This window comes from Drosophila melanogaster, chromosome 3R (genome assembly GCF_000001215.4).
Source record: "Drosophila melanogaster chromosome 3R".
Classification (NCBI taxonomy): domain Eukaryota; kingdom Metazoa; phylum Arthropoda; class Insecta; order Diptera; family Drosophilidae; genus Drosophila; species Drosophila melanogaster.
The window spans coordinates 24,931,789-24,957,188 of NT_033777.3; the positions used below are offsets into that span (position 1 = coordinate 24,931,789).

At 48.5% G+C, this 25,400-nt stretch overlaps 5 protein-coding genes across 11 annotated transcripts, besides 1 other annotated feature; 3 read left to right on the forward strand and 2 right to left on the reverse strand.

Moving 5' to 3' along the window:
* Positions 1–122: part of a mobile genetic element that runs on past the window's edge.
* A 99-nt stretch (positions 123–221) lies between these two features.
* On the forward strand, positions 222–3,131 carry CG11771 (uncharacterized protein). Its single transcript, NM_143057.3, has 2 exons — positions 222–448; positions 506–3,131. Exons 1-2 carry the CDS (start codon positions 345–347, stop codon positions 2,592–2,594), a joined length of 2,193 nt encoding a protein of 730 aa, NP_651314.1. The 5' UTR covers positions 222–344; the 3' UTR covers positions 2,595–3,131.
* Positions 3,081–6,434, reverse strand: Osbp (Oxysterol binding protein). The gene is made up of 2 exons (NM_057923.4): positions 4,467–6,434; positions 3,081–4,360 (listed from the first exon to the last, which is right to left on the reverse strand). Exons 1-2 carry the CDS (start codon positions 6,069–6,071, stop codon positions 3,611–3,613), a joined length of 2,355 nt encoding a protein of 784 aa, NP_477271.1. The 5' UTR covers positions 6,072–6,434; the 3' UTR covers positions 3,081–3,610.
* Positions 6,435–6,921: 487 nt separating this feature from the next.
* On the reverse strand, positions 6,922–13,168 carry ssh (slingshot). 4 transcript variants are annotated; one of them, NM_001170246.1, is made up of 8 exons: positions 12,630–13,168; positions 11,488–11,733; positions 11,031–11,422; positions 10,673–10,738; positions 10,415–10,609; positions 10,079–10,348; positions 8,085–9,993; positions 7,215–8,016 (listed from the first exon to the last, which is right to left on the reverse strand). In NM_001170246.1, the coding sequence occupies exons 1-8, from the start codon at positions 12,684–12,686 to the stop codon at positions 8,014–8,016; spliced, it is 3,138 nt and encodes a 1,045-aa protein (NP_001163717.1). In that variant the 5' UTR covers positions 12,687–13,168; the 3' UTR covers positions 7,215–8,013. The 4 variants fall into 4 exon arrangements, with proteins under 4 accessions (NP_524492.2, NP_001163717.1, NP_001163716.1 ...); NM_001170245.1 differs by lacking the exon at positions 12,630–13,168 and adding an exon at positions 11,802–12,107; NM_079768.4 differs by having other exon boundaries at positions 6,922–9,993.
* A 280-nt stretch (positions 13,169–13,448) lies between these two features.
* On the forward strand, positions 13,449–15,612 carry Nmnat (Nicotinamide mononucleotide adenylyltransferase). Of its 4 annotated transcripts, none has more exons than NM_143058.1 (6): positions 13,449–13,665; positions 13,738–14,144; positions 14,196–14,297; positions 14,356–14,507; positions 15,096–15,366; positions 15,475–15,612. In NM_143058.1, the coding sequence occupies exons 1-6, from the start codon at positions 13,470–13,472 to the stop codon at positions 15,514–15,516; spliced, it is 1,170 nt and encodes a 389-aa protein (NP_651315.2). In that variant the 5' UTR covers positions 13,449–13,469; the 3' UTR covers positions 15,517–15,612. The 4 variants fall into 4 exon arrangements, with proteins under 4 accessions (NP_651315.2, NP_733064.2, NP_001262942.1 ...); NM_001276013.2 differs by having other exon boundaries at positions 13,485–13,665; NM_170185.1 differs by lacking the exons at positions 15,096–15,366; positions 15,475–15,612 and adding an exon at positions 14,688–15,045.
* Positions 15,613–15,843: 231 nt separating this feature from the next.
* Positions 15,844–17,751, forward strand: mah (mahogany; the record flags this gene model as incomplete). The annotated part of the gene is made up of 5 exons (NM_143059.1): positions 15,844–16,490; positions 16,566–16,675; positions 16,731–16,871; positions 16,930–17,136; positions 17,273–17,751. 5 exons carry the CDS (start codon positions 15,844–15,846, stop codon positions 17,749–17,751), a joined length of 1,584 nt encoding a protein of 527 aa, NP_651316.1.
* Positions 17,752–25,400: the final 7,649 nt, after the last annotated feature.

Sequence of the window (25,400 nt, forward strand, 5' to 3'; positions counted from 1 at the left end):
AAACTATCACTAAGTGAAAGTTAATTAAGTTAGATTAAGATTTGAACACTTATTGTTAGTCTCTTAACACAAAGGGAAGATTCAATAAATAATAAAAATTAAAAAAAAAAAAAAAAAAAAAAAGAGAAGTCACAGATTAGGATAGATTGGATTCAGTGACTGCAGTAAAGTGTGATTTTCGCATCACTGCCGGCTCCACCGCTGATGGTGGCAACCCTGGCCGCTGTCACTTGCTTTTTGGTCCAGGCGTGTTGTGTAAACGCTGGCCCCCATTTCAGAATCCCAAATTCCGGCGCAAACTGTCCGGAATTGTACATATCTGGATTAACGACTTCACCTAGGACATGCTAAATCTCCTACGAAGGCGCCCAACGTCGGTGCCCCTCATCCGGGCCGCGCTTAGCGCTCCGCTGCACTCAACGGAAAACCGGCCGGGTTACATAGTGCTGTAAGTACGAAAATTACCCGGATTCAACATGTGGAGTCACTAAACCTATCCCCGCAGGGTACCGGAGATCGGTGAGGAGGGACCGCTAGGCGAGGGCGTGCTCAAGCCGGACGGACTTCCCGCCTTCAGTGACATCACCATCGAGATGTGCTTGGGCGCCATTGGTCAGCAGGCATCGGCGGTGGAGAACTCGGTGAAGGCGCTGGAGAGCGACCTGCACAGTGGCAAGCAGCTAAATGCCGCCAGCATCTTTCGGGAGCTGGACACCGTGACGGGTCCACTGGAGACGACATGGGGTGTGGCCAAGGCTCTGTACCTGGGCAATTCTACCCTGATACCCACCAAATCCTACATGAACATCCACGAACGAGCGCGTAACGCTCGGGCAGCGAAGTTCTGCAATCAAACGGTGTATAAGGCACTCAAGGATGCTTCGTCCGATTCGGGTCCAGATGAGCAGAGGATGCGACAGAAGTTCCTGCTCGAGGGCAAGCTGAACGGGCTCACGCTGGACAAAGATAAGCAGGATGGACTGAAAGAGCTGCTTACCCATTTGGGTCGAGAGAGAGCCAACTTCAAGAACAAGGTCAACATGGCAGTGCACTCGTTTGGACAGATTATTACGGACTTCAATCTTGTAAGAGATTTCCCGCCTTCGCTTCTTGAGGCAACAGCCCGCGATCCCGGACAACCTATGACGGGTCCTTGGAAGATAACCCTACAGCCTCAAGTGGTCGATGGTTTTCTAAAGCACTGCCCAGAGCGAATGCAGCGTTGGAACGTCTGGAGGGCCAGTGTGCTGAAGGCATCCTCGCAGCAGGAAAAATCCCTGGAGAACAGCACACACATCGAAAAAATACGCGGTTTGCGCAAGCGACAGGCAAATCTGTTGGGCTATGAAAGCTTTGCAGACATGTCCATGCAGACCAAAATGGTGGGCAGTGTGGACAACCTTAAGCAGATCTTTGCCAAGCTTCTCAAGTTCGCCGGCCCTGCTCAAAGTGTGGAGCTGGAGAAACTACAGGGCTTCGCTCAGGACAGTGGCTGTGAATACAAGCTGGAAGCCTACGACGTTGCCTACTGGCGGCGCAAGCAACTGGCGGCGGAGCACGGTCTCCAAGATCAGAAGCTCCGCGAGTTTTTCCCACTGCCCCGCGTTCTTTCCGGCTTGTTTGCGCTGAGTGAAAAGCTCTTCGGCATCAAAATAGTTGAGCAGCCCAATGCGGAGGTGTGGCATCCGGCAGTTAAGTTCTACGATGTGTTCGATGCTGATTCCGTCAATAGCTCCACCCCGGTGGGTGGCTTTTATGTGGACTGCTATTCCAAGGAGCACAAGTTCGGCAGAAACAATGGTTGGATGGTGGGCATACGGAACAGCAATAAGTCTGCCGGGCTGACGCCTCTCTGTGCGCTGATATTTAACTTTTCGGAGCCACAAAGTCCGGATGCCAAGCCCCCGCTTCTTGGATACGATGATCTGCAGATGCTCTTCAAGACTTTTGGAAGCGGACTCCAACACCTGCTCACCCAAGCGGGGTACAGCGATTTGGCGGGACTCTCAAACATCGAGTGGGATGCCTCTCAAGTGTCCGGTCATGTGATGAGCAACTTCCTCGACGATCCCACAGTGATTCGAAGCCTATCCGGACACTTTAGCAGCGGTGAGCCCTTGGAGGCTGAGCTTTCACAGAAGATGCGATTGCTGAAGACTCAGTTGGCTGGCTATAATCTGTGCCAGGACCTCTACCTGGCGGATCTCGACGTGGAGCTGCACCGCTCGAATGCCTTCTGGCTGGAGGTGGTTCGCAAGCTGTGGCCGGTTTATCAATGCATGCCGCTGGACAAGAAGGACGCACATCCGTGCTCCCTGACCGACATTTTTGCCGGAGATTGGGCGGCCGCCCAGTTCAGTCACTTGTATTCCCGCCTCATAGCCGCCGACATTTCGAGCAGCTTTGCTGAGCAGCGAAGCGAAGAGAACTACGCGGTCGTTGGCCGGCGCTACAAGCAGACCTTCCTCAGCTGCGGCGGATCTGTGCCCACGGCGGAAGTGTTCCGTCGCTTCCAGGGTCGCGACCCGTCGGCCGAGGCACTTCTAAAGTCGCTGGACATATTTGAACCCTCCCAGACCACAGATAACAACTGAGGGTCGCCCTCTGTTCCGCTAAAACGTTATCTATTGTGTGTAGTCAACAAATGCTGATCGATGGCAGCCTGTGGAGGCCCGACGAGTGGCAACCTTATAGGAAAGTAAGCATTGGAGTATTGGAAAATATTTTAAAATAGTTTTGAAATGTATTCTGTTAAATATTTGTTTATTGGTCAAGATCCCACTTGTACTTATTTAAAAGAAAGTATAGCCGTAATTGAATGACCCCAGCCAGGAAACTGAAAACCAAAAACGATTGATAAGGGCTTTATAAATTTTGGAAGTGTAACTATTAAAACAAGAATTCTATACTTTACGCCTCCACGATTTATTAGTCGGCAATTCGATCTACACCCTAATTGGCAGCCGGATGTGATAGCGATCGCGTGAGTCAGGCGGGATCTTATCGCAGGTGTGCAGGTGGTGTCGCCAGGCGACATCGTCAGTTACCCCAGTTGAACACACATACACACACACGTTGTTGCTTTATTTAAATAATACTTTAATAATAAATTGCATAAATTTATAACATTTAACATATTCTCTCGCTTCTTGCTCGGTTCTCTCGATTCGGTTCGATATATTTATATACACAACAAAGGCGAAGTATGCATTCAGCGGAAAGGAAAAAGACATCTAGGGGTTTGGATGGAAACCGAGGATTAAGAGCTATCATCTGTCTTGGCCTTCTGTTGGAAAGCCACTAGAAATGGTTAACCGGTAGTCAGGAAGAAATAATCAAAGTACATTTCGACGCAGGGGTATGGATTAAACTTGGTTAGTTTACAGGAATTAATTTATATATATATATATATATAAATATGCTCTAGATCAAAGTGTGGTACTACAATATGCGTATGTGCTGCTCCGAAATCAGTCGGAGCGTGTCCCGCTGTGGTGTGTTAGTTGTGTGTGGAGGCTGGATATCTGAAAACTTTAGAATATTCGCTAAGGCTGCTATGTGTGGTAGTGGCTGCAGTTGCTCCCTTGGCTGCTCCGTTGGCTACTGCTGTCTAGTATATGTCCGGACAGCCTTCGAAGTTCTGAGCCGCCTTGGCCTCCCAGTAAGTGTTCTTGAAAACGTGCACATATTCCTCGCTTCCCTCCTCCTTTTCGCGCTTGAACCACATGGGCTCATAGGCTGGATATGGCCTACCCTCTGCGGCGGCCTCCTCCGCCTCGTTTTCCCGCCGGCGGCGTTCTGTGCGCTGCTTCTCCTCCAGGCGCAATTTCTCCTTATTCGACTCGTCCCAGTCGCCCTGCTCCATCAGCCTTTGGTCGGGACGAAGGCGTGAGTCCGTCGGCGCCACGCCCTCCTCCTCTTCGTTGAGCTGGCAGGCTAGTGTAGTGAAGTTATAAAACTTGTCCGAATCCGGAGGAGCAGGACGACGGCGCCAGGCCAGCTTAAACTCGCCCGTGGTGTACGTTGGACTGCTGACCGATCCCGATGTCTTGAGCACCGGTGCAATCTCGATCTTCATGTCCCACGTACCACGCACCACCCACTTGACCTCGTTGTCTTTGTTCATTACCACGCCTTTGACGCTTCGCTGCACATCGCGACTAAAGTACGAGTAGGGGATAAAGTTCAGGATGCATTTGTGCCCCTCTGCCGCCTGCGATCCCCGGATTTCCATTTCGCCATGCTGGTCCACCCACAGTTTGCCCACAATGATGTTGTTCACCGTTGTGGTCACCTTGCGCCAGGAATAGCGCCTGCCGCTGTTCGGGAATTGCACATAGACGCCGCCCAAGGGATTGATCTGTCGCGAAATTAATGCATTATTAGATTATCACATTGTAATGGAAGTAACCCCGATCCCAGGAGTAACTTGCTTCTTTCATAAAGTCCTATACACCTATACTCACTTGAACGTACTTGCCGCGGAACTTGCTGGTCATGGAGAACTCCTGCCAGCACGTCCAGTTCTTACTTTCGCAGTGCAGCGCCGCCACCGGTGGATGATGGGACACTTGCTCGGCCAGGCACCGCCAACCATAGTCATCCATCCGGTCACACTCGTAGGTCTCGCCCAGCAGCGGATTGAAGGGCTTGCCTGTGCGGTTTGTGGTCGTGGCATAGGCGGACACGGTAAAGGCGGCTATGTAGGCCAGCTGCTCGCACTCGTCCTGGCAGGTGGCCGCGTAGTCGAGTATCTCCGTGTACTCATAGTCCTCCACCAGGCGCTGCAGCATGGACAGCGGTTCGTTAAAGTTGATGGGCATGGGAATTTTGGACAGATCCTTGCCAATGCAATTTTTCATGATGCCCCACAGGCTGATGGGGTGGTTCGGTTTATCTGGCACACGGTCGCGTCGCTTCTTAATCAGATCCGGATTCCAGTTGCGTCCGTAGATGGAGTCGGTGCTCTCCTTGGCCGGCAACGCCTTATCCACGTCGTCATCGTCGTCGCCCTGACCGCCCGATGCTACCCGTGGCGCACTCACCAGGCACACCTGCTGCACCGTTTGCACGGTGCGCTTCTGCTCGTCACTCTCCGAGGAACTGCCCTCCAAATGGCCCTCCACCTGGTCCTCGCTACTACTGCGGCGCTTGTGCATCTTTAAGATAAAGGTACCCCGCTCGCAATCCGAAGACTCAGGGGAGCGACCGCTGCCTGAATAGCCGTGCTCCTCGGCATCGAAAAACTCCATCTCCTCATCTGAGGTCACCAAGGAGCCGGCGGTGCCTGCCCCCGAGGTGGATGACACCGGCTTGTTCTGGCGCACCAGTACGGCGGCCTGCTCCATCTGCGACTGCTGCTTTGCCATCTGCTCGATGATCTCCTCCAGCCGCTGGCGTTGCTCGCGCTCGTGGTGTAGCATCTTGGACCACTTATGGCCTTGTGCCTCTGCCGTGTGCAGGTAGTCGTTGCCGGCGTTGATCATCGCATTGGAGGTTATCCGGAAGAGGGTCGCCCTCTCGTTGACGATCTTCGTGCGGCTGCCCAGCGACTCCTCCTCGTTCGTCTCCAGATCGTTGAGAGCGCGCTGCAAGGCTGCGCCATGCTTGGTGATCAGGTCGTAGCAGGTACGCATGCTCTCCAGCCGATCGGTGAGATCTCGGACCACCGAGCTGATCTCCTGGCTGGGCACCACATGTGCCGTTTCCGTCTCCTCCTCCTCCTCGCATTCGATGGCCCGGATTGCCTTAGCCTTTGCCAGCTCCAGGGCGGTGACCCACGACTGGCGCTCCACCTCGGTGCCGGCCTTGATGTGGAACGTTTGGGTGCCGCCGTTCGAGATTACGAACGTGCACGAATCGACCGTGTGGATGAGGGCTCCGTGAAGCGATATGGTGCCCCGGCACGTGTGGTTAATCTCCGACTGGTTGCGGTAGTAGCTCAGCACGCCCTTGGATAGCACGAACCATCGCCGCTGGTAGCCCTTGATGTAATTGGTCCACTTTAGCAGCCAGCCTTTCATCTCCGGTAGGCCCTTCTCGGCCAGCGCATTGCCAGCGGCGTCTGTCATGATGGCAACCGGTTCCGGTATCCGTATGCGTTCCTCCGGCCGGATGAAGCACTTGCTTCGAGACTGCGAATAGCGCCACGTACGATGACTGGCGATTGGTCGGATTGGTTCCGTTCCGCAACTCCGACTTGAAATTCGAATGCTATTGGTTATTGGACGGCGACGGCTGATTGCTGGCCAGTGGCTAGCATCGCACGGTGTGCACTTGGCCTCCGGATCACCACCGAGATTCCGATTACGTTACGGTCGCGAGTCCGCCGCGAGTTCACTGCGAATTTCGTGTCGTTTTGCTTCTAATTTTCCTGCAGAAAATAAAGAAACTGTAGTGGAAGTTCAGTGCGCGTCTGTGTGCGTGTGTGTTCTGTGTGTGTGTGCTGGCGCATCTGCAGGTGTGTGAGTGTCAGTGTTACCAGGTGGTTGGTTGCGTTTCCTCCTACACATATCGATGGGCGATAGGCAACGATAATCTGCGATCTGAAAAAATCTTTTTCAAACACTGTGCCGTTAGAAAGCTTAAACAATATTTAGAAATATGATTATTATTTTCAAATCGATAAGGATTTTGTTAAACAATATTTAGAAATATGATTATTATTTTCAAATCGATAAGGATTTTGTTAAAAAAAAAACTTTTTAGAACCCATATATTTTTTCCTTCCATACACACCTTGCTATATCTACATTTAACTTTAAAATCCCCAAACTACATCAAATTACATTTATATTAAATAGTAATTGTTAATTTCTTTGTAATTATACAATATGTGAAAATAATTCATATCTCCGGTCACTATTAAATTATGTGTGTACCCAAAGGTGACTCATGGCCAACAGTAAAACAGATTGCGCTCGAAATTGGATTACACATTTTTATTTATAAATATGTGGTCTGATAAATGGCAAAAAATACAAGTGTTCAAGGTGGGAACTTTTGGGCCGCGGCCTCGGCAGTCGGTGCTCCATGTGCCGGATCACTTCTTGTACTCCGCCCAAGAGTAGCGGAAGGAGCGGATCATGTGGATAAGGCTGCAAATACAAATCTGGTAAAAACGGAGGGCAGTGTTTGTTGGGCAACACATGGGAGTTGTGGTGTGAATGGCACATGGACGGCACAGGGACACTCACAAGACAAGACGATGACGTATATACAATAAATCGTTTATTCGTAGGCAGTTCTTGCATAATATAAAATAAATATGTATACAGTTACAAGTAATTTAAAAGTACAAATACAGTTTCATTTCCATAGGTTGTTTTGTTTGCCCTCTCTTGTCATCTTAATAGTTCCATTCACACATTGCAGACACAAGATCTTTAGAAGCTTTCATGGACGCCTTACACAACAAGACAACAAACACGAGGCATGATGGAGGGGATGGATGGGGTGGTGGTGTTCGATTGTTGGACAAAAAACACAAAATGGTCGAAAGCGGGCGAGTATATAAATAAGTAAAGCAGGCGATAGGATGAGGACGATCCTTAGTGGCTACAGGGTATGGATTGCAAGTTGCAAGTGGTATGTGAATGTTGCAGTTTGCAGTTAGCATGTTGTTAAGCAGAGCATGGCCTTTACATGGTGTTGTAGGCGGCGGTGTTAAAGCCTGTTTTCGGAGCACTTAGCCTGCTCAGCGGATGCGTCTTCCCGTGCTGCGCCAACCGCCGGATCTGCACCTGCTGCTGATGCTGCTCCGGTTGCAGTTGTTGCTGCTGCTGTTGCTGGTGCTGAACGTTGCTGCTGTGACTGACGCGGACGGGCGCGGGTGGCGGTCGACTGTCGCTATAGTCATGCGTGGATCTGTTGGACAGCGAGCGGTCGTAGTAGGAGAGCGGGCGTTGCTTGAAGCTAGTAGTGGTAGTGGTGCTGCAGGAGTGGCTGATGTTGCTGGCGGTTCCGGCGGGTGGCAGTGGGGCACAGGCGACTGTGGGGGTGGCGGCCGCCTGGCTACTGCAGGAAGTAGTGGTTTGATATTTATGCACTAGACCTTTTACATTACGATCACAATTTTCGCTTACGCTGGAATCGGACGAGTTGGAGGCGGAGGAGTTGGAGTTGGAGGCGGCGGACACGTGGTTGGCATGCTGCGCCACCGGCGACGATGGCAGTGATTGGTGGCTAGTCGTCTTCTTGCCGGGATTCGCTGAGCAGGCTCCGGCCACCGCCGATACCGACGTTGCGATTGTTGAACTACTGCCCGATCCCGCTGCAGTGCCACCGCCTCCTCCTCCTCCTGTGCCCACCACTCCCGCTTTGGCTTCGAAATTTTGCTTGAGTATTTGCACATTGCCCGAGATGCGCTGATCGTCGGCCAGCGTTTGTCCCTGGACGCGCAGCACTACCGTCGCCTCATGGTCGCCTGGCGTGGTGTTCTTGTTCTCGATGTCGCTGGTGTGCATCAGCTCCTCACTATTACAGCGTAGTGGCTGACGCTGCCGCGGACTGTGCGCCGAGGAGGCGCTCCTATAGAGGCTTGGGCACCGCCTCTGCCCAGCATCCACAGCCTCGAGTAGCAGCTCCTGGCTTTCTTCCTGGCAGCGCTTTTTCAGCGAGGTGCTCTCTTCCAGCTTCTGCTTGGTGCGCTTTACGGTGCCCTCGCCAACTCCAACTATCGGTTCCACAGCAACGGCGACTCCTTCGATTACATTGCAATTGGAACTGCGCTTGAGGTCTTGGATAACGCCCTCGAAGATGGCCGTAGTGTTGCGATTGGAGTCATAGTAGGAGCCGGAACTGGTCCTCTGCGGCAGACAGCATCGGTTGTCTCCTGATCCCCAACTTGCGTGCCGCGAAGGCAGCTCCCGCTGACGTGTGCCTCGGGGACGCAGAATGGCGTTTGACTGCTGCTTCTGTTGCTGTGGCGTGGGGTCCAGGACGATGCCGCCACTTGGACCCAAGGACTCTGTCCAGGAGTGCGTCTTTCGACGCTGGCGCTTCTCCCCTTCATCCTTGGCAAAAACACTGTCCACCTGCGAGGAGAATACATCCGAACAGCTAGAATCCCGCCGCGAGTCAATATTTCCACTACTGCTGCCACTGACACTTTTTCCCAAGTGAGAGGTCTGTGTAATCAGTTTTGTCAGCGAGGTCCAGACAGGTTGCTGTGGCAGCTGGTCCGCCCGGTGCGCCTCGAGATCGTGAATTCGTGTGCGCACTGACAGAGGCGTGTGTTTCTGGATGTGCAGCACCTGGTTCTGGGTGACGCTGTAGTTCTCGCCGTTGCTGCCTGGGAAGCGCATATTTTTTGGCTCCTCGGCCACGCTACGTTCCGGCGTAAGGTTCTCCATAGACTGGCTTTGCTGCTTGGTAACCACAGCCGTCTGGGTTTTGGGTGATGTGCTGCTCGAGCGCCTAACCATGCGACGCTGTGACTTCTGGGCGATGGATCGCCGGTGCATGCGTGAACCATCCTCCTCTTCGCCATCGGGTGTTACGCCCGCTTCACCAGTCGACTTCGACTTGGCCTGGTTTAGAGCCTGAATGAGGGGCGTTGGTTCGCTACCAGGCAACAGTCGCGCGTCCTTTGTGCTCTTCAAGTTCGTCTCGCTCTTGCTGCGCTGCAGCTTCTCCTTGTTCTTCATGGCGTCCAACATCCCACTATACGTCTCCAGCTGATTGAGGAAGTTCTTGTTGGGCTTTATACAGCTGCGCCTCTTCTTCACGTGCTCTAGCGCCTGCTGGAACTCCCACTGGTAAGCCTTCATGGCATATGCGATGACAACCGAGGCGGATCGGCTGACGCCCATCTTGCAGTGCACCAGCACCTTGGATCCCTCGGCTTTCGCCCGCGTGATGTAGCGGAACGTATCGTCCCAGTACTTGAGCAGGTTCGTCTTCTCATCGTCGTACACGCGAACGTTGAAATACTCGAAGGTGCCCGGAAAGAAGTTATCGATCTCCCGCGTCACGTTCAGGATGTGGCGAACGCTGAAAATGAAAATAAGTTGTCGCTGATTTTAGCCAATTTTCCCAGGATATCAATAGTGTGGCCTTTTTTTTCTCTTAAACATACCCGTTTTTCTGCAGCTCCTCCAAGTTGCTGGCATTCCACTCTGATCCCAGATAGACGTGCTCGAAAATCTTGGTGGGGGCATCCATTTGGCCTAGAATAACGAGCATTTCGGCGTCGATAAACGACTTGTACTCGCCCAAATCCATGTCCAGGATCTCCTCGAGGCGTCCGCGTATATACTTGGAGGTGACCTCGTCCAGGTCCACTGACATCATGATGGCCTTCAGCTTCATCTTAATGACACTTTCGGTTTCCTCCTTTTCGGGGGGTCTGTTTATGGCATTCAAGGGAAAGAGGAATTAAAACCGTAAATAATTAGTTGTACCGAACCCTTACTTGTTTCGTATGGCATCAGGCGAAGGTGGTCGGCGGCTCTCGAGCGCGTCCATGGCATTCCACTCGTTCAGACAAGACTGGTCCGACTCGATGCGCCTCTCGTAGCTGGATAGCCAGTCGTGGGAGGGTCCACTGGCATAGAAGTTGTTCTCACGAGCCTTTTTCGACACTTTGTGCAGCGTCTGCAGCGCGGACCTGGAAAGAAACAAGGGTTTAATTTGTGACTGAAGGGGATCTGACTCCAAAGGAGGCACCTACCACATGGCCTGCACTGAGACCGGCTTAAATATATGCGTTTTTTCGTACACTTTGACGCTGAATCCGCTGAAAGCAAGATAAGATAAACCATTGAAATTAAGGAAATGCACATCACACGTTTATCAGAACAAATACACTCTGCCATGCTATTATTAAAATAGCTTAAGATAAATTGGAAACAAATGTGCGACATAAATGCCACCGCTCAACTAGGAAATTGGTCAAGGCGACACCGATTTGTGTATAGATTAGGGGCGGCTAATTTTTAAATTAATTCTATAAATAATTCCCAAGGTTAATAGCGACAATTAGGCAGTTATGAGTGCATGACTCTTACGAGATGAATGCCCAGTCTTACCCATCGCCATCCAGGTGAATTGTGGTGTCCGCCAGGATGGGCACCACCAGGCCAATGGTGGTCCGCTCGTTGCAGTCTATGCCCAGCAGGCAGGACTCCTCCATGCCCGAGGTATTCTTGTTGTCGCCGGCCGCCGTTGCGTTTTCCTTGTCTGCTGTTTTATCACATTTGCTGCTGGCCTCTGTGGCGGTCTGCTCAACGGACAGCTGACGCTGCGTGGGGACCGCCGGGGAGGTGGACGACTTTGTTCCCGCGGATCCACCAACTTTTACCGAGTGGTGACGCATGATCCGGTGGCGCCGACGGTCGCTGGTGCCGCTCCGACAACAACTACGCGATGCAATCACCAGATAGCGCGTGCGGTTGGACCGCTGTGACTCCAACTTGACAGCCTTTTGATAGGAATAGAAAGATATGTTTAAAAGATAGACAAAGTAATTTTACATTGGATACGCACCATCTTTAGCGTGTCCTCGCGCTGCAACAGGTAAAACATTGATTGCAGGTGGAGCTGGATGTCCGAGTTGTTGCTTTGCGTACTGTTACTGGAGCGGGTGGAGTCGGTGCTCAGGCGACGCTCGCTTTGCGTCAGGGGCGGGATATCCTTAAGAGCCAGTACCAGGGCGGTTCCCTTGCCGGCAAAGAAGCACTCGCTGCGATCGTTTCCTTTGCTATTGCCCTCGTCGTCCTCGGACTCGCCATCCTGATGTTATAGAGAAAGGAAAGTTGTTTACTCGGTGTTTAAGAATACCTTATCCTGCTGCACCTCACCCGTGGGGTTAGGCTAAATATAAGGATGTCGTCTGGCAAAGAACAAACTTGCATGCTCATTATTTTGCAAAGGGGTAAGATAAACTCCTGATTATAGTCTACACTTCAAGGGCGGAAAAGAAGCAAAGCTGTATCTGCAGTTCCAAGAAATCTGATTGTTCAACTGAATACCGTCTGATTTTGAGAAAAGGGTCACAAGTTCGAAAAAGATTCCGGTTTAGTGAAGTATTTTTTTTTTTTTTATATTTTCTGATTTCTTAGAAATAATAAAATGTTAATTTATGTGTTCAAAAATACCGATTTGACATATTGAGCATATCTGAATTAAAACGTTTTGTAAAATTAAATTGATCAACCCCCGATATTAATTTTTCCCTCTGTGCAGGCGGACGTCAAGGTCTCGCGAACTATTTTTGGGCGGTGGGGCGGCGAAGAAAACAAAAACAAGCGGTAAGCGGAAAGCGACAAAAACGACAAATAAGGCAATGCAAAAGTCTGTTGAAAAATATAGACGTCGCGACGTCTGCGGATTTGCTTGGGTTACACCAAAAGCAGCGCAGCGCAGCACAGCCGATGACGATGATGACGCTGCCTCATACCGCCCACACGCGAACGTTGAACGTCGAAATCCAAAAAGCGTAAGCAACAAGCTGGCGGATGATAAACATTGGGCATGAAAAGCACATCCGAGCACACAAAGGATCATGGCCAAAAGCGGAACACGCACTAAAGAGCCTGCCCGTAATTGGCTCTCCTGGCAGAGTGGGGGTGACCAAAACAAAGCACACACGCATACGCACACGCGAAAACCATCAAGTCTCCTCTCACCGAATTCGAGCAGGAGCCCGCCACACTGGGAGAGCGCTGCACCGTCACCAGCGCCATTTGTTGTTGCCGTGGTCGTGGACGTCGTCGTCGTCGCCGCAGCCGCTCCTCCACCTCCTGCTCCTCCTCCCCCGCCGACGCCTCTTGACCCTCGTGTTCCACCTGGCGCAGATGATGGCGATGCTGCAGCGGTGTCCCTTGCAATCCTCTCCTGCTTCGGCTCCTTCTGCTCCACCTCCTTTTCCCTGTGTGTGAGTGTGCGCGAGAGTGTGTGGTGTGTGTGCAAGTGTTGTGGGCTAAGGCTACAAATGCATTTTCATATCGCTGCCTGCTGGCCGTTGTTTTTGCAGTCGGCTCCGCGACCTCGTCCTGCGATCGTCTTGGTTTCCGCTTTCCGGACACTCTAGCCAGGCGGTTCTCTCTAAGAAACAGCGTGTCCTTACAATTAACGGACACACACAACGCTGCTAAATGGTAAATAGACTACACGAATTTTTCTTAAAAGAAAGACAGTGAGGACGCCATTTCTAATCGATAACACTAGTATCGTCAGGCAATCGTTCTGGCAGGGCTGGCTAACTATCGCAAGCGAAAGCAATGTTCGTGTGGTACACCGAAAAAAGTACTTATTAATGAGAAACGCAGTGATGTTTGTATACTTCTTGATATATCAGTAAAACAGGCTTTAATACATTTTTATGTACTCTTGCCTTTTTGATGATTAAAAATCAAAAAATTAAGTTACATTAAGTTATCATTTATCGAATAACAAGTCAAAGGTAGTCAGAGGTGGTAGCCACTGCACAGCTGTTTAGTGTTGGAAAATAACAACAAGCCGAACAGATGATTGTGAAAATCAGCTGGCCCAAGAACAACATAACAAGCGAATGCTTCCGGCGGTTTGGATCTTTTAAAAGACGCTCAAAATCGAAGAAAATGTCAGCATTCATCGAGGAAACAAAAAGCCTGCTGCCGCGGATCGCCTTCATAGCCTGCGGATGCTTCAGTCCACCCACACCCATGCACCTTCGGATGTTCGGTGAGTTAAACTAGATTGTGAAATTCTGCGGTACATAATCGATAAAATTACGCGGCATGTTTTTGTCAACAGAGATAGCCAAGGACCACTTCGAAATGCAGGGAACCCACAGAGTGGTAGGTGGCATCATCTCGCCCACGCACGACTCATATGGCAAAAAGGGTCTGGCCTCCGCCTTGGACAGATGTGCCATGGTCAAGCTGGCCACCCAGAGCTCCAATTGGATTCGGTTGTCCGATTGGGAGGTGCACCAGAATCAGTGGATGCGCACGCAGGCGGTGCTCCAGCACCACCAGAACTATATCAATAACCACATAAATTCCGGCGGGGGAGGCGGAGATGACGGGGAGAACACACATCTACCCGGATGGCTGCCTCGTGGGTTGCACGACAGTCGGGATCCTGTACATCTGAAGCTACTGTGCGGTGCCGATCTGCTGGAGTCCTTTGCTGTTCCAGGCCTATGGGCAGAGGCCGATGTAAGTCTTGATATATTTGAATAGTACCTTTTTTTATATGATTGTTCCCAGATTGAGGACATTGTGGCTAACCATGGTTTGGTAGTTATCACCCGGGCCGGCTCAAACCCAGGAAAATTCATCTTTGACTCCGACATATTGACCAAGTATCAGGTTAGAGAGACAGTACCTCGACAACATTATTTCTTATTCATTTCCATTCACATTTCAGAGCAACATTACGCTAATCACCAACTGGGTGCCTAATGAGGTGAGCTCCACGTTGATTCGGCGGCTCTTAGGACGCGGCCAGTCGGTCAAGTACCTTCTAGACGATCTGGTGCTGGAGTACATCAAGCGCCAACGATTGTTTAACTTTAAATCGTAGGTGGTCTTCCTGTTACCTCCCCTTAATCCTGCATGTTCACTTACAATTACCCATCTTTCAAACGATACGTACACTGAATGAGGCGCCACCTTAATCCATTTCACACAGCAGAGAACACACTTAACGTGCACCACCAGCAGTCTTTGTATTGTTTCCTTTTATGTCTTAAACTGCAGGCGGGATGCACCGGCTCCGACCGAATGCGACTCTTGACGCGCTTTGCACGTGAAAAAGAAGCCCTCGTCGCCCACACGCTTTCCAACCCACCAGCACCGCAAATCGCACCACTTGCCCCACCAGCACCATAAGCTGTTTGAGCCGTGGCGCCTCTTCATGGAGCGTGAGTGAGCAGAGCAGATCCGAGTTCAAGTTCCTATTTAGCAGTGATTCCTTTAATGCATGTTTATTTTTGCCCAATCTTAGCCCTTGTAAATACCCTTGTTAAATTAGCCATAGTTTTGCGGTGGTCAGTGTGCGTATCATCTACTTACACCGAATTGTTGCCAAAATGTAGTCCCATTAAACAATAACCTTAACTTTGTTGCTATTGTACTGACCATGCCCGCCTAACCCATGGAATGTAGTAAGTATATAACGGATGCGGTGCGTCCCAACCATTTGCTCTTTAACCACGCCTATACGGACAACAACAAGAACGCGAACAGCTACTCTATAGGCGACCAGCTGGAGCAGGACATGGACGAGTCGGACACTCCAAGCCCGCAACTGCAGCATACGCCTACGTCGCGGGTTTTCTGCTGCGGGGAGGTGCCTTTACGTGGATCCAAGGTGCTGCGATCCGGTCCTGGACAAGCGGTGCAGGTCATCACCATGCAGGCAGATGAGAAAGAGGAGGTGGGTATCCTTAACCGCTGTATCCATTGCATTTCATACATAGATGGAATCCAGAGTTTTGCTTTCAAACTTATGTTTAGATCCTTCTAATCAATTCCCCTCTTTCAGAGCCAAGCAAAGAAGCAGAAGATTTCCCAAGTGCAACTTTAGGAAACTGGAAGACGAATCTCACGCGGATTAAGACAGGGGCGCTGGAAGCTATTTGTTGATATTATATAAATATGCAAAATAAACACGTTCGTTACCAAGTTGACGGCTGCCCATGCTTTTGTGGGTCACTTCACGGAGTGGAGGGACAAGGCATTGAACTTCAGGCGACGTGCATTGACATTGCAGTCGTTGCAGGGCTTCGCTTTGGTGTCTGATGTCAGAACTTGTTGATGGTAATATGCCAGTTGCAGGCGAGAGTGGCCACCATTAGTTTAAGCTTAGAGGGACTGCAGTTGCTTGCTTCCCTTGGAAGAGTCCACATCGCGAATGTTCTTCTTCCGTCGCCAGAATGCTAAACCCGCGCCACGCCCTTCGCGCGCTCCGTCCTTTGCGCTTCCAAAGCGTCGGCCTCCTGTCCAGCTAACGCCCTCGCATCAGCACGACCAGTTGCCCTTCCTGCGAAGATCGCGGTTCAGCGCCCTTCCCCATTTCCGCGCCTACGAGGACGAACCGGAGAACCTTTCGCTTTTCATCGCCATCCTGTACGTGGTGGATTTGTTTGGCATCTTCCCATTTGTCACGCTGCCGGCATTGCTGGTGAAACTTGGATACTTTGGCATCCTGTTGGTGCTTTCTATCATCATCCTGCAGATCTATACCTCCTTCCTGCTCTCCCAATGCTGGACCATGGCGGAACTGCTTGATCCTTCAATTCAACAGAAGCGCAACTATCCGTATGCCGCACTAGCAGAGCTGGCTTACGGTCCCTATATGAGTCTGCTGGTGTCCGTGCTGCTCGATCTAAGCATTTTCGCCATGGCGGTGCCCAGCGTGGTCATGGCTGCCCAGAATCTAGAGGGCGTCGTGCTGCGCATGAGCGCTGGTCAGTACAATTTCTCTTACTGCTACTGGGCCATCATAGTCGGCCTGGTCATCTGCCCGCTCATGTGGCTGGGAAGTCCAAAGCACATGCGGTAAGATAAATTTCAGGATAGGATTATTTGCTTTCTATCAATGCACTGCATTATCCTATTTTATAATTATCCCAGGGGCTTGGCTATCATCGCAGTTTGCGTGATGATCGTTATTGTGGCGCTGTTGTGGTTCTGCCTTTTTGCAGCTCCTGCAATTGGAACACCCTTTGAGGGAATCTCTTTGGGTGGGTATTGGTCTTAGGGCATATGCTTAAAATATTCTAAATTGGTTTTTCTTAGAGCTGCCCGGTTTCCTTACCGTGCTCAACAGCTACAGCATATTGGCCTTCCAGTTTGACATCCACCCCGTCCTGCTGACCCTTCAGATCGACATGAAGCAAAAGTCGCAGGTTTCCTGGGCTGCGCTCATCGGAATCGCCAGTGAGTTGCTCCTCCAATCCGATTACAGATGGATATTAATTTCATTCCTCTCGATTAGTCACTTGCAGCGTGGCCATCTTTGGCTCCATCATAGCCGCCTATAAGTTTGGATCGATGATAGCTGATAACTTGCTGCAGTCTTTGCCCACCAGTGTGCCCTTCTATGTGATGCTCATCCTAATGGCGCTCCAGCTTTGCTTCTCCGTCACGGTGGCTAGCTCCGCGATGTTCATGCAGATCGAGAACTACTTCAAACTACCGGAATGTGAGCCTCATTTTAACTTAAGTTAATGATCTAGGAATTTCATTCCACTAAGAAAGACTTTTAATGAGTTCCGTCATAAGATTTTTCAATACATTAATCTAAGTCAACGTCATCAGCTAATCCTTCCTTTTTATAGCCCTCTCCTTCAAACGCATGCTAATCCGCTCTTCAGTGCTGGCCTTGGAGGTCCTAGTGGCGGAGTTTGTGCCCAGTTTTGATGCCCTGATGGACGTGGTGGGTGGCACCATCACCGGACCCCTGGTGTTCATTCTCCCGCCACTTTTGTACCGCCGCATCCGGCGAATGGAGCGAGTTCATCAGCGAATCGCAGCGGAGGCGAGCTATGGTAGTCTGCCACTGGACCTCAACTACGATCCGGTGGACCTTGAGATGGAACCACTGCTGGTGATCTCGCCGCCGACCACGCCACGCGGCTGTTGGCTGAGATTCGTTCGTTTGCTGCATCGCCTCGAGTGCGACGTGTCCTGCACCATGGCGGTGCTCATCTTCGGCCTGCTGGCCACCTTCCTGTCGACCTACCTAAACATCTTCAGCCTGGCCAGTCTGTTCACCAACAACTCGCCCTGCCTTAGCAATCTGACCAAGCACTTCTGAGGATCGGGGTCTTTCCCCCAGCTAGAAATGAAAATTAAGACTTTGCCAAGTTTTTAATGGCCGTCCTTCGTCGGGTTCAAAAGCCCGAGTTGTGGCTTCATCTTTAATGCAATGCTTAAGGTGTTTTGTATAACACAAACTACAAATTTAATAAATCTATTATATTACACCAAGACACGCACGTTTCGTTTCGAGTGTTTTGAGTGGTGATATTTAATTAGTTAAGCTTTATTAAAACATCTCCAAAGCCAAACAATTTGTCCGGGAATTGCACACGCGCATCATTTATCATCTTTTTCGGTTGCCCAGCAAATGTTTGGCTTTTTGTTTGCCAAATTTATTTAACCATTCGGTGTGCGTTGTGTTCGCTGTTAGTTATTTGTTATTTTAGCCGTTTGCTTTTGTTTTCTGCTTGGTAATTTGAGGCAAGCTGGGTTCGAGCTTCTCCCGGTGGAAAGTAAACAGGCTGATAACACCTTTCGCAGCCCGCTTTTGTATCTCTCGGCTGTTTGTATCTTTCTATCGGTGTATCTGTATCTGAATCTATCCATTTGGCTGAAATGCCGGAGCGGCTTAGCTCAGGGTTTAATTTTAAACACACGAAGATTCTGGTGCGAAGATTCTGCTTGAAGATTCTTCGCCTGATACGCAAATTTAATTTATTCTTCGACCATGCATGGTTATTTTTTTTTTATATTTTCCATTTGCGTATTTCTATATAATATACATACACGTACGTAATGCGAAGGCATACAATTTTTTTCTCCCGGCATTCATTTCCGTCTTCCATAATACGTTTTTAAGCGCGTTCCATGTTCCATTCGGTCGGGAGATGACTCAAGGCATTGTGTTGATAACCTCCCCGAGTCATCTAGTCATCTTTCCATCCCAACCAATGCAAAAACCAATCGCAACAACTTGAATTATTATTTATTTTTTTTCCTATTCTCAGTGCGGTGCGGTGAGTGATTATTTATTAAAATTAATACCCAATTGTTTGATATCAACGGAACCGAACGGAACGGAAACCAATCCGTTGACGCGTCATCACTCCGCCGGCCACCTGTGGCTGCTGGAAGATGGGCATTTATGGGCTCGTTATTTTCAGCGTTGGACCCTCTGATTTTAATGGCCCAATGGGCCCAAAGGTACGCACTCAGCTATTCGCCCTTTTAATTGCGACGAACTTAGGGTTTACTACCTTTTGGTGCTTTTTGCTTAGCTTTCAGGCCGGGCTGCTTTAATGCCCTGGCCGTTTTTATCTCTTGTTTGCCACATTTCAATATGCAGAAGGTCTCGTTTGGCACGAACTCTGTGTTCCGCGGATGATTCACGCTGGAGGCAACTCGTACTAGCTACTAAGTACTAAGAGTACTTGCCGCACCACTCGGACATGGATCCGTCGAGTTGCCAAGTGCAGCATAAGTCGTGCTAATTGATCATATCGCTGGGCCATTGACAGGCGTTTAGGTATCTTGTCGATTTATTTTATTTGTCTCCATTAACAAATTACACAAACATGCATAATTAATAGTTATTAACTCGTATTGCTCACTACTCAGGCTTCAGAAATGGAATTCTTAAGATATTTCGGTGGATGGGGGTTTACTTTTAACTATTATAGTACTATTGTTAGTAGGTTTAGGTATTAATGAAAAGTTGGAAGACCCTAGGGCAGTGATTACAGATTTGATTACCATGATATATTTAGAACCTCAATACCCTGCCTTGGTCTTACCTATGCTCAACTTCTGGACAGTAGTTTCTCTACCCCGGCGGATTGCTGGACAATTCCCTGCTGATTAAACAGACATCGAGTGCTCGGCAGAGTGTCGCCTTTGCCACTTGAGGGGGCAGTGCGAATCGAAGAGCCCGTTGCCAATTTGGCTTGGGGCTGATTCCGACGATGGCTGTCAAAAACTGATTATACGGTGGCAATTTTCAAGTGGCCGGCACAAAGGCTTAACCCAGAATTTAATGATATTTAAATTGCAAGTTCCTTTGGCAAAAAAAAAAAATCGAAAAATCGAAAATCCAAAGCACACATTGCCGAATTGTTGAGAGTACAGAAAGGCACACAAAAGGCCCAGAGCTCTGGGCATAAAATTTCACTTTTCATTTCCTATTGACCCCGATTCCCTGGACGCACTTCTTTCTAATTTTCGCTGCCCCCCCATCCCAATTCTTCTGAAGTGCCCGCAGTTCTTCGGACTTCTCGCTCCCTACGCTCCTCCTAATCGAATTTCGGATCTGGCGTTCGATCTATCGATCGGACGATCGAACTGTAACGTCTTTCAAATGGCCATTTATGGTGGTTACTTCTACTGGCCACCGCCAGTTGCTTTCCGCATCAATTGAATACTCATAAGGCACACTCACACTCACACTTGCAGATTCGGTTTCTCGTGGCGAATGATGACTTTTTGATTTCGCCCAGAATCAGCACAAAGTGCTTTTCAAGTCGTTTTCGGGCGCTTTTCTCTGGATTTACTTTTTAGTTTTCGTACATTTTTTTTTTCAGATGCTGCATTGTTTTGCATGTTGATTTGCCTATCAGACTTGTCCCGGGGCAAATCTGTGTATTCTTTCAAAGAAAACTTATTCCTACAATCCCGTCAATGTGGCAAAAAGTACCTTAACTGATGGCCAAATGTTTACTCTTATCTCTAACTTATAACCTGATTTATTTGACCAATATTTTGAAATCTATAAATATATTTCTAGAACGCACTGATAACTAGTTTCTTGTTTATATCATTACCACGCCAGCTTAGCACCTTTGAATCAGTAAGGTAAACAATTGAAATTAACATAAAACGCATTTTTACATAATAAATGAAATAATATGCTAAGGCGTTAATAATATTGCCTATAAATAAATCGATGACGCTACGAATGATTAACTCTTAGACAATACAAATTGTTTGTTAATAGACATGGTCAGTAGATTTGTGTGGTGTTGTGGGGGAGAGGGGGAGAGGTGAATCTCCGAGACGAGTCTATCTGGGGGCTAGAGATTCACATCGCTTTATTCACATAAATTATAATATTTGGCGAGCACAGAAACGTGAGCCACAGCAATAGCAACTACAAGTCGAGCCGAGACTCGATAATAAGCAAATAAATTATAATTATACACAAGTTCAATAAATGTACAACCAAGGACGTTGAAGGCCATTCAACGAGTGTTTTGGGGGTTGCACGGAACCGATTTCCCCCTCGATGAAGTCGCAATCCACTGACCTCCCCCCCCCCCCCATAACCCGCGGAGTCATCAGCCACCTGCTCCTCGTACGGTGGATTCTTTCTTCCACAAGCTCATCGACATGCTAATCAAGCCGCACACGCATTAAGTCAGATTGATGCTGGCCCATAAATATGGATGCTCCCCGGAAGGAGGAGGGCGGCTGCTTGGGCGACTATATGCTATATGGCCAATTGCCATCTATAGGCTGCAAGGCCGTAGCCAAACTGTAAATAGCTTGCAGCTCATTACCATTAGCCGATCGCAGTTGCTGCTCCTCTCGTTCGCGTCCTCAGTTTATTGTCTAAAAATAAACGCCCGTCCACTCGGACTTGGATGCGGCTTAGTTTGGCTCGGCCAAGAGCATGAATCTTGGCCAGAACCACGGACGTCTTCCTGCTTCTTGTTCGTCTGTACTTTTGTTTTATTATTATTAATTAGTACGGCTCAGTGGAGGGACGCGTCGGGATGTGCAATTTTGACAGGAATGTTGCACTTAAAAAATGTTTGATTTTATATTTTGGTATCATGCCGCACTATAAAACTCAGAAAGTATTTCAAAGATAACTTTGTCTTAAGTATAATATTCCTTTACATATTCTAGATAATACCTTATTTTTGTAGTGCCTAAAGATTTCTTGCTGTGCATGCTGGCGAGGCCGAATCTCTGGCATGGGGTGTTGGCACTTTGGCGCCTCTCATCAAGCCTTCCAGACATCCTAGCTAGCTGCAGCTGCCCATCCCCATCCGCATCCCCATCCTCGTCTTTAGTCTGGCCCTCAACCTTGGCCACAGCCCCAGCATTTGGCCAAAGACAGCAGCCAATTAATTCGCATTGGCTGGCCCCCCAACCAACCCAGCAGCACCTGAACAGCGTTCCCCCCTTTGGTAAGGCGATTCGAAACCCTAAGCAGAAGAATCTGGCTTTAATGGCAACGCTTAGGAGATGCTATAAATAAAACCGCGAGTGTATGCCGGCCACTTGGTACCTCATTTCCATTGTCAATCTGCGCGAGATGCCTCCTCCTGCTTGGCGCACTCATTAAAGAGCCAGCGAGTTGACTTTTTTATTGATGCAATCAAATTGTGGCAAGAAACCGAAAACCTTTTAAGTGTCTTCAAAATGCAGCCAGCGGCAATTCCTCACCTCTCATTACTGGCCATGCCCTTCTTGGAATCCAAATTGGCGAAAAAACCCAAAATGGTAATGGTATGACTATGCAGAGGCGGCTCCTCCAGCTCTACGCTCAGGATCCATAAAACCTACGATCCTACAACAAATCAGATTCTGAGTGCCTGTTAATGATGGATACAGGAAATGCCAATTCTCTGGGTTAAGTGGTAACGACTAGCCACCATCCGAATGGCTTCTCGCTGAGATTGGAGCAGCTATGCCAGGCCGAGAAGGAACCCATGACCGTTTACCACTACCGCCATCCATCGGAGCATAAAAGTACCTTGAAAAGCTTTCATTCTCGCCAGTCTAATAAAAGTCCATCTCAACTGCGGGCCTATCCCAATTTCAGGCACTTTTGTACGCCGCCCAGCAGATTTATTGTCCCCAGTTTAGTCGGTGATTTATTTTAATATCAAGCCGCTGCCATTATGCGTATCTACTCTATATCAAATGGAAATGGAATTAGAATTACCATCTGAGCATCTCAGCATCTCATCAGCATCTCAGAACCGAAGAAAGAACGGATCAGAATGGAGCGAAGTGGGATGGAGCACTTGACGTGAGTTTAACTGCCGCTACTTCATTTCATTTCGGGTTGAATAAAACAATAAACAGAGGCGACCAGGGACCGGGACTGGGCCTCTAAATTAAGCAGATTATTCATAACTTTTATAGTGCTGGGCCCCGGAGAAGTTGGCGGTCCCCTGGCAGATGATTAGATAAAGACGCACTGCGGGAAAAGATACTCGAAATGGGAAAAAAGATAGATCTCAAAAGTTATATGTATGATATTGTATGAAAGATATACGATATTACGATATTACATTGAATACATATTAGGATAGCTTGTGTAAGTTTATCAAAAAGCTAGATTGAGAGTATCAAGATAGATAGATAGCTAGAAAAATAGATAGTATTAAGATAGATAGGTGGATAGATAGATAGATGGTATCAAGATATATAAATATATGGCTAGATAGATAGACTATCCAAACTATTTTTCCGAGTGTTCACTGCCGCATGTTGACCGCGACGAACGACCCAGACTTAGGATTAGGCCCACTAAAAGGGGACGGGTGGTGGTTGGCTAGTTTGGTATTTGGTAGTGTGTAGTTTGTAGTTACCAGCGGAGGGTTAGTAACCCTCCTCACGTAACCGGCTGCGAGTGAAGAGTTCTCAGCACTGGAATTATAATTAAAAGCGGAGGAGACACCGCACTGGGGGATTGGCTTCTGGGGATTGGGCACTGGGGACTGGGTTCTATGTTCTTGGGGTCCATGGCTGATTTAGAGTTATGTTTCCTTAATGAGTGCCACCAGTGCCGCCGAAAGAGTGACCGCTAAGCATCTTTCAATAGGGCCTGAGAAGATCGCTGAGCTCTAGCGAGGGGTTCACTGAACTTTTTGGCAACCGTCAAAAGCCGGAGATCTCCGACCCGGCCACTTTCCCAATTCCAATCCCAATCCCAATTCTCTGCTCGATCTGATGGCAAGAAACCAATCCACTGCACACAACTGAACACTCGAAGCTCGAAGATAACGCCTCTAACTGTAAATATATTTACACATTTTGGTATCTTGCTTTGTTTTTCCCCCTATTTTCGGAGCTTGTTCGCCGATGTTTGGGCCACGAATTTGCATAAATTTTGATTTTACATTTGAAAATGCTGTGCGAATCCTAGGGAGGTGCTTCTGATGCCGCTGCCGAGTAGAGTGTTTACATAACACTAAAAGCACGGATCTCATGAATGAACCGTAAAGCAAACAGCCCGGGGTTTCCTACACCACAAAAAAAAAAAAAAAACAGATGGAGGAAAGTAAAAAGTGTCCGATTCTAGGGCATTCAAAGAAATTTAAGAATTATGGCATTTACCAAAACCCAATGCCAATACTTTCTCAAATACCCAACGTCCTACGATTTCTTATATACATGATAAATGTGATCTAAGCATCAAATGAAAAATCAAATCTATTTTCGTCTTCTAAATATATAATTGTCAGATCATCCCGTCTTAGCCAATCCATCACAGTTTTGGGTTGTATTTTTTTTGGCGTGTGCGAATTTGCATCAGTTTCGACGGGTGAAATTAATCAAAGCTGGCATTGGCAGGTAGTTCCAGGTAGAACCCATGGCATGGGCTATAGCCCGGTAGCGTTTACGCTCAATTACTTCAGACCCTCTGACATATTTACTCAACGGGCCAAAAAGTGATGCGCCGCCCCGGAGGCGTTCTAATCAAAAACTTTTGGCTATTTGGGATTTGGGGCGCCGCCGTCATTTGGGCGTCTGCGTGAGCCATTTGTGTGCCAATAGCCGAATGCCAACTGCCAAGTAGCAAATGGCAAATAGCGAATAGCTATGTGAGAATGGCTTTGTAAAATTCCCCGTGTGGCCATAAATCAGCCGCGAGTGCCTCGAATCCGGCGACTGCCCGCTGTAATTGTCGCATTAGAAACGCCAGCAAAACGCGCGAATAAATCAACTAAGCCTGGCCAAAACGCCCAACGCCCACCGTACGTGGGTAGCCCGATTCTCGGCTATCACTTCTGTGTTACGAGTATCGCACTACCGTTCTACCGCTTCAAATTTACATTTCTCAGCATTAACACTTACCTATATATACACTCAGGAAAATGCAGGAGGTCTCAATCAAAAAGTATGTTGCTTACCAACAAATGTCTAATGCCTTCAGAAGTTCTTAACTTAATTAACTTAATTTTCTCTCCTGATGTTCTCCTATTTTAGTAGTAAAAGAAAACTTATGTTTAAACCGTATTAACAACATTCTATTCCCCTAAATATGTGACCATTAACCCATTTCTTTGGCATTGCGGTAAAGTATTGTTAACCAAGTTTGCCATTCCGGATGCAGAAATATAAACCTAGTTATAACCCATTTTGGTTCGTGATTAAATAGATTAGTTGATTTATAGGCCTGGCCCATTTATAACAACTTAAAGTGAAAAACTTTCATTCGCTTTTGGTAAAATTGAATTTTACAAAAGAAATGAAAGAATTCCGCACGCAATAAACCATTTTATTTTCGCCACATTTTCTTGAGAATTTTTCTAACTGTAGCTAGACACTTTTCAGCATTTGTTTTTACTGCTTTTTGGCGCATTTTAGCGGTGGGCCAGGGAGGCGGGTTGTGCGGGGGCGTTTGTTTGTAGCGAAACGAGCATAAATGCCAACGCAGTCACGCCTCTTTTCATTTGGCATAATTTGTCG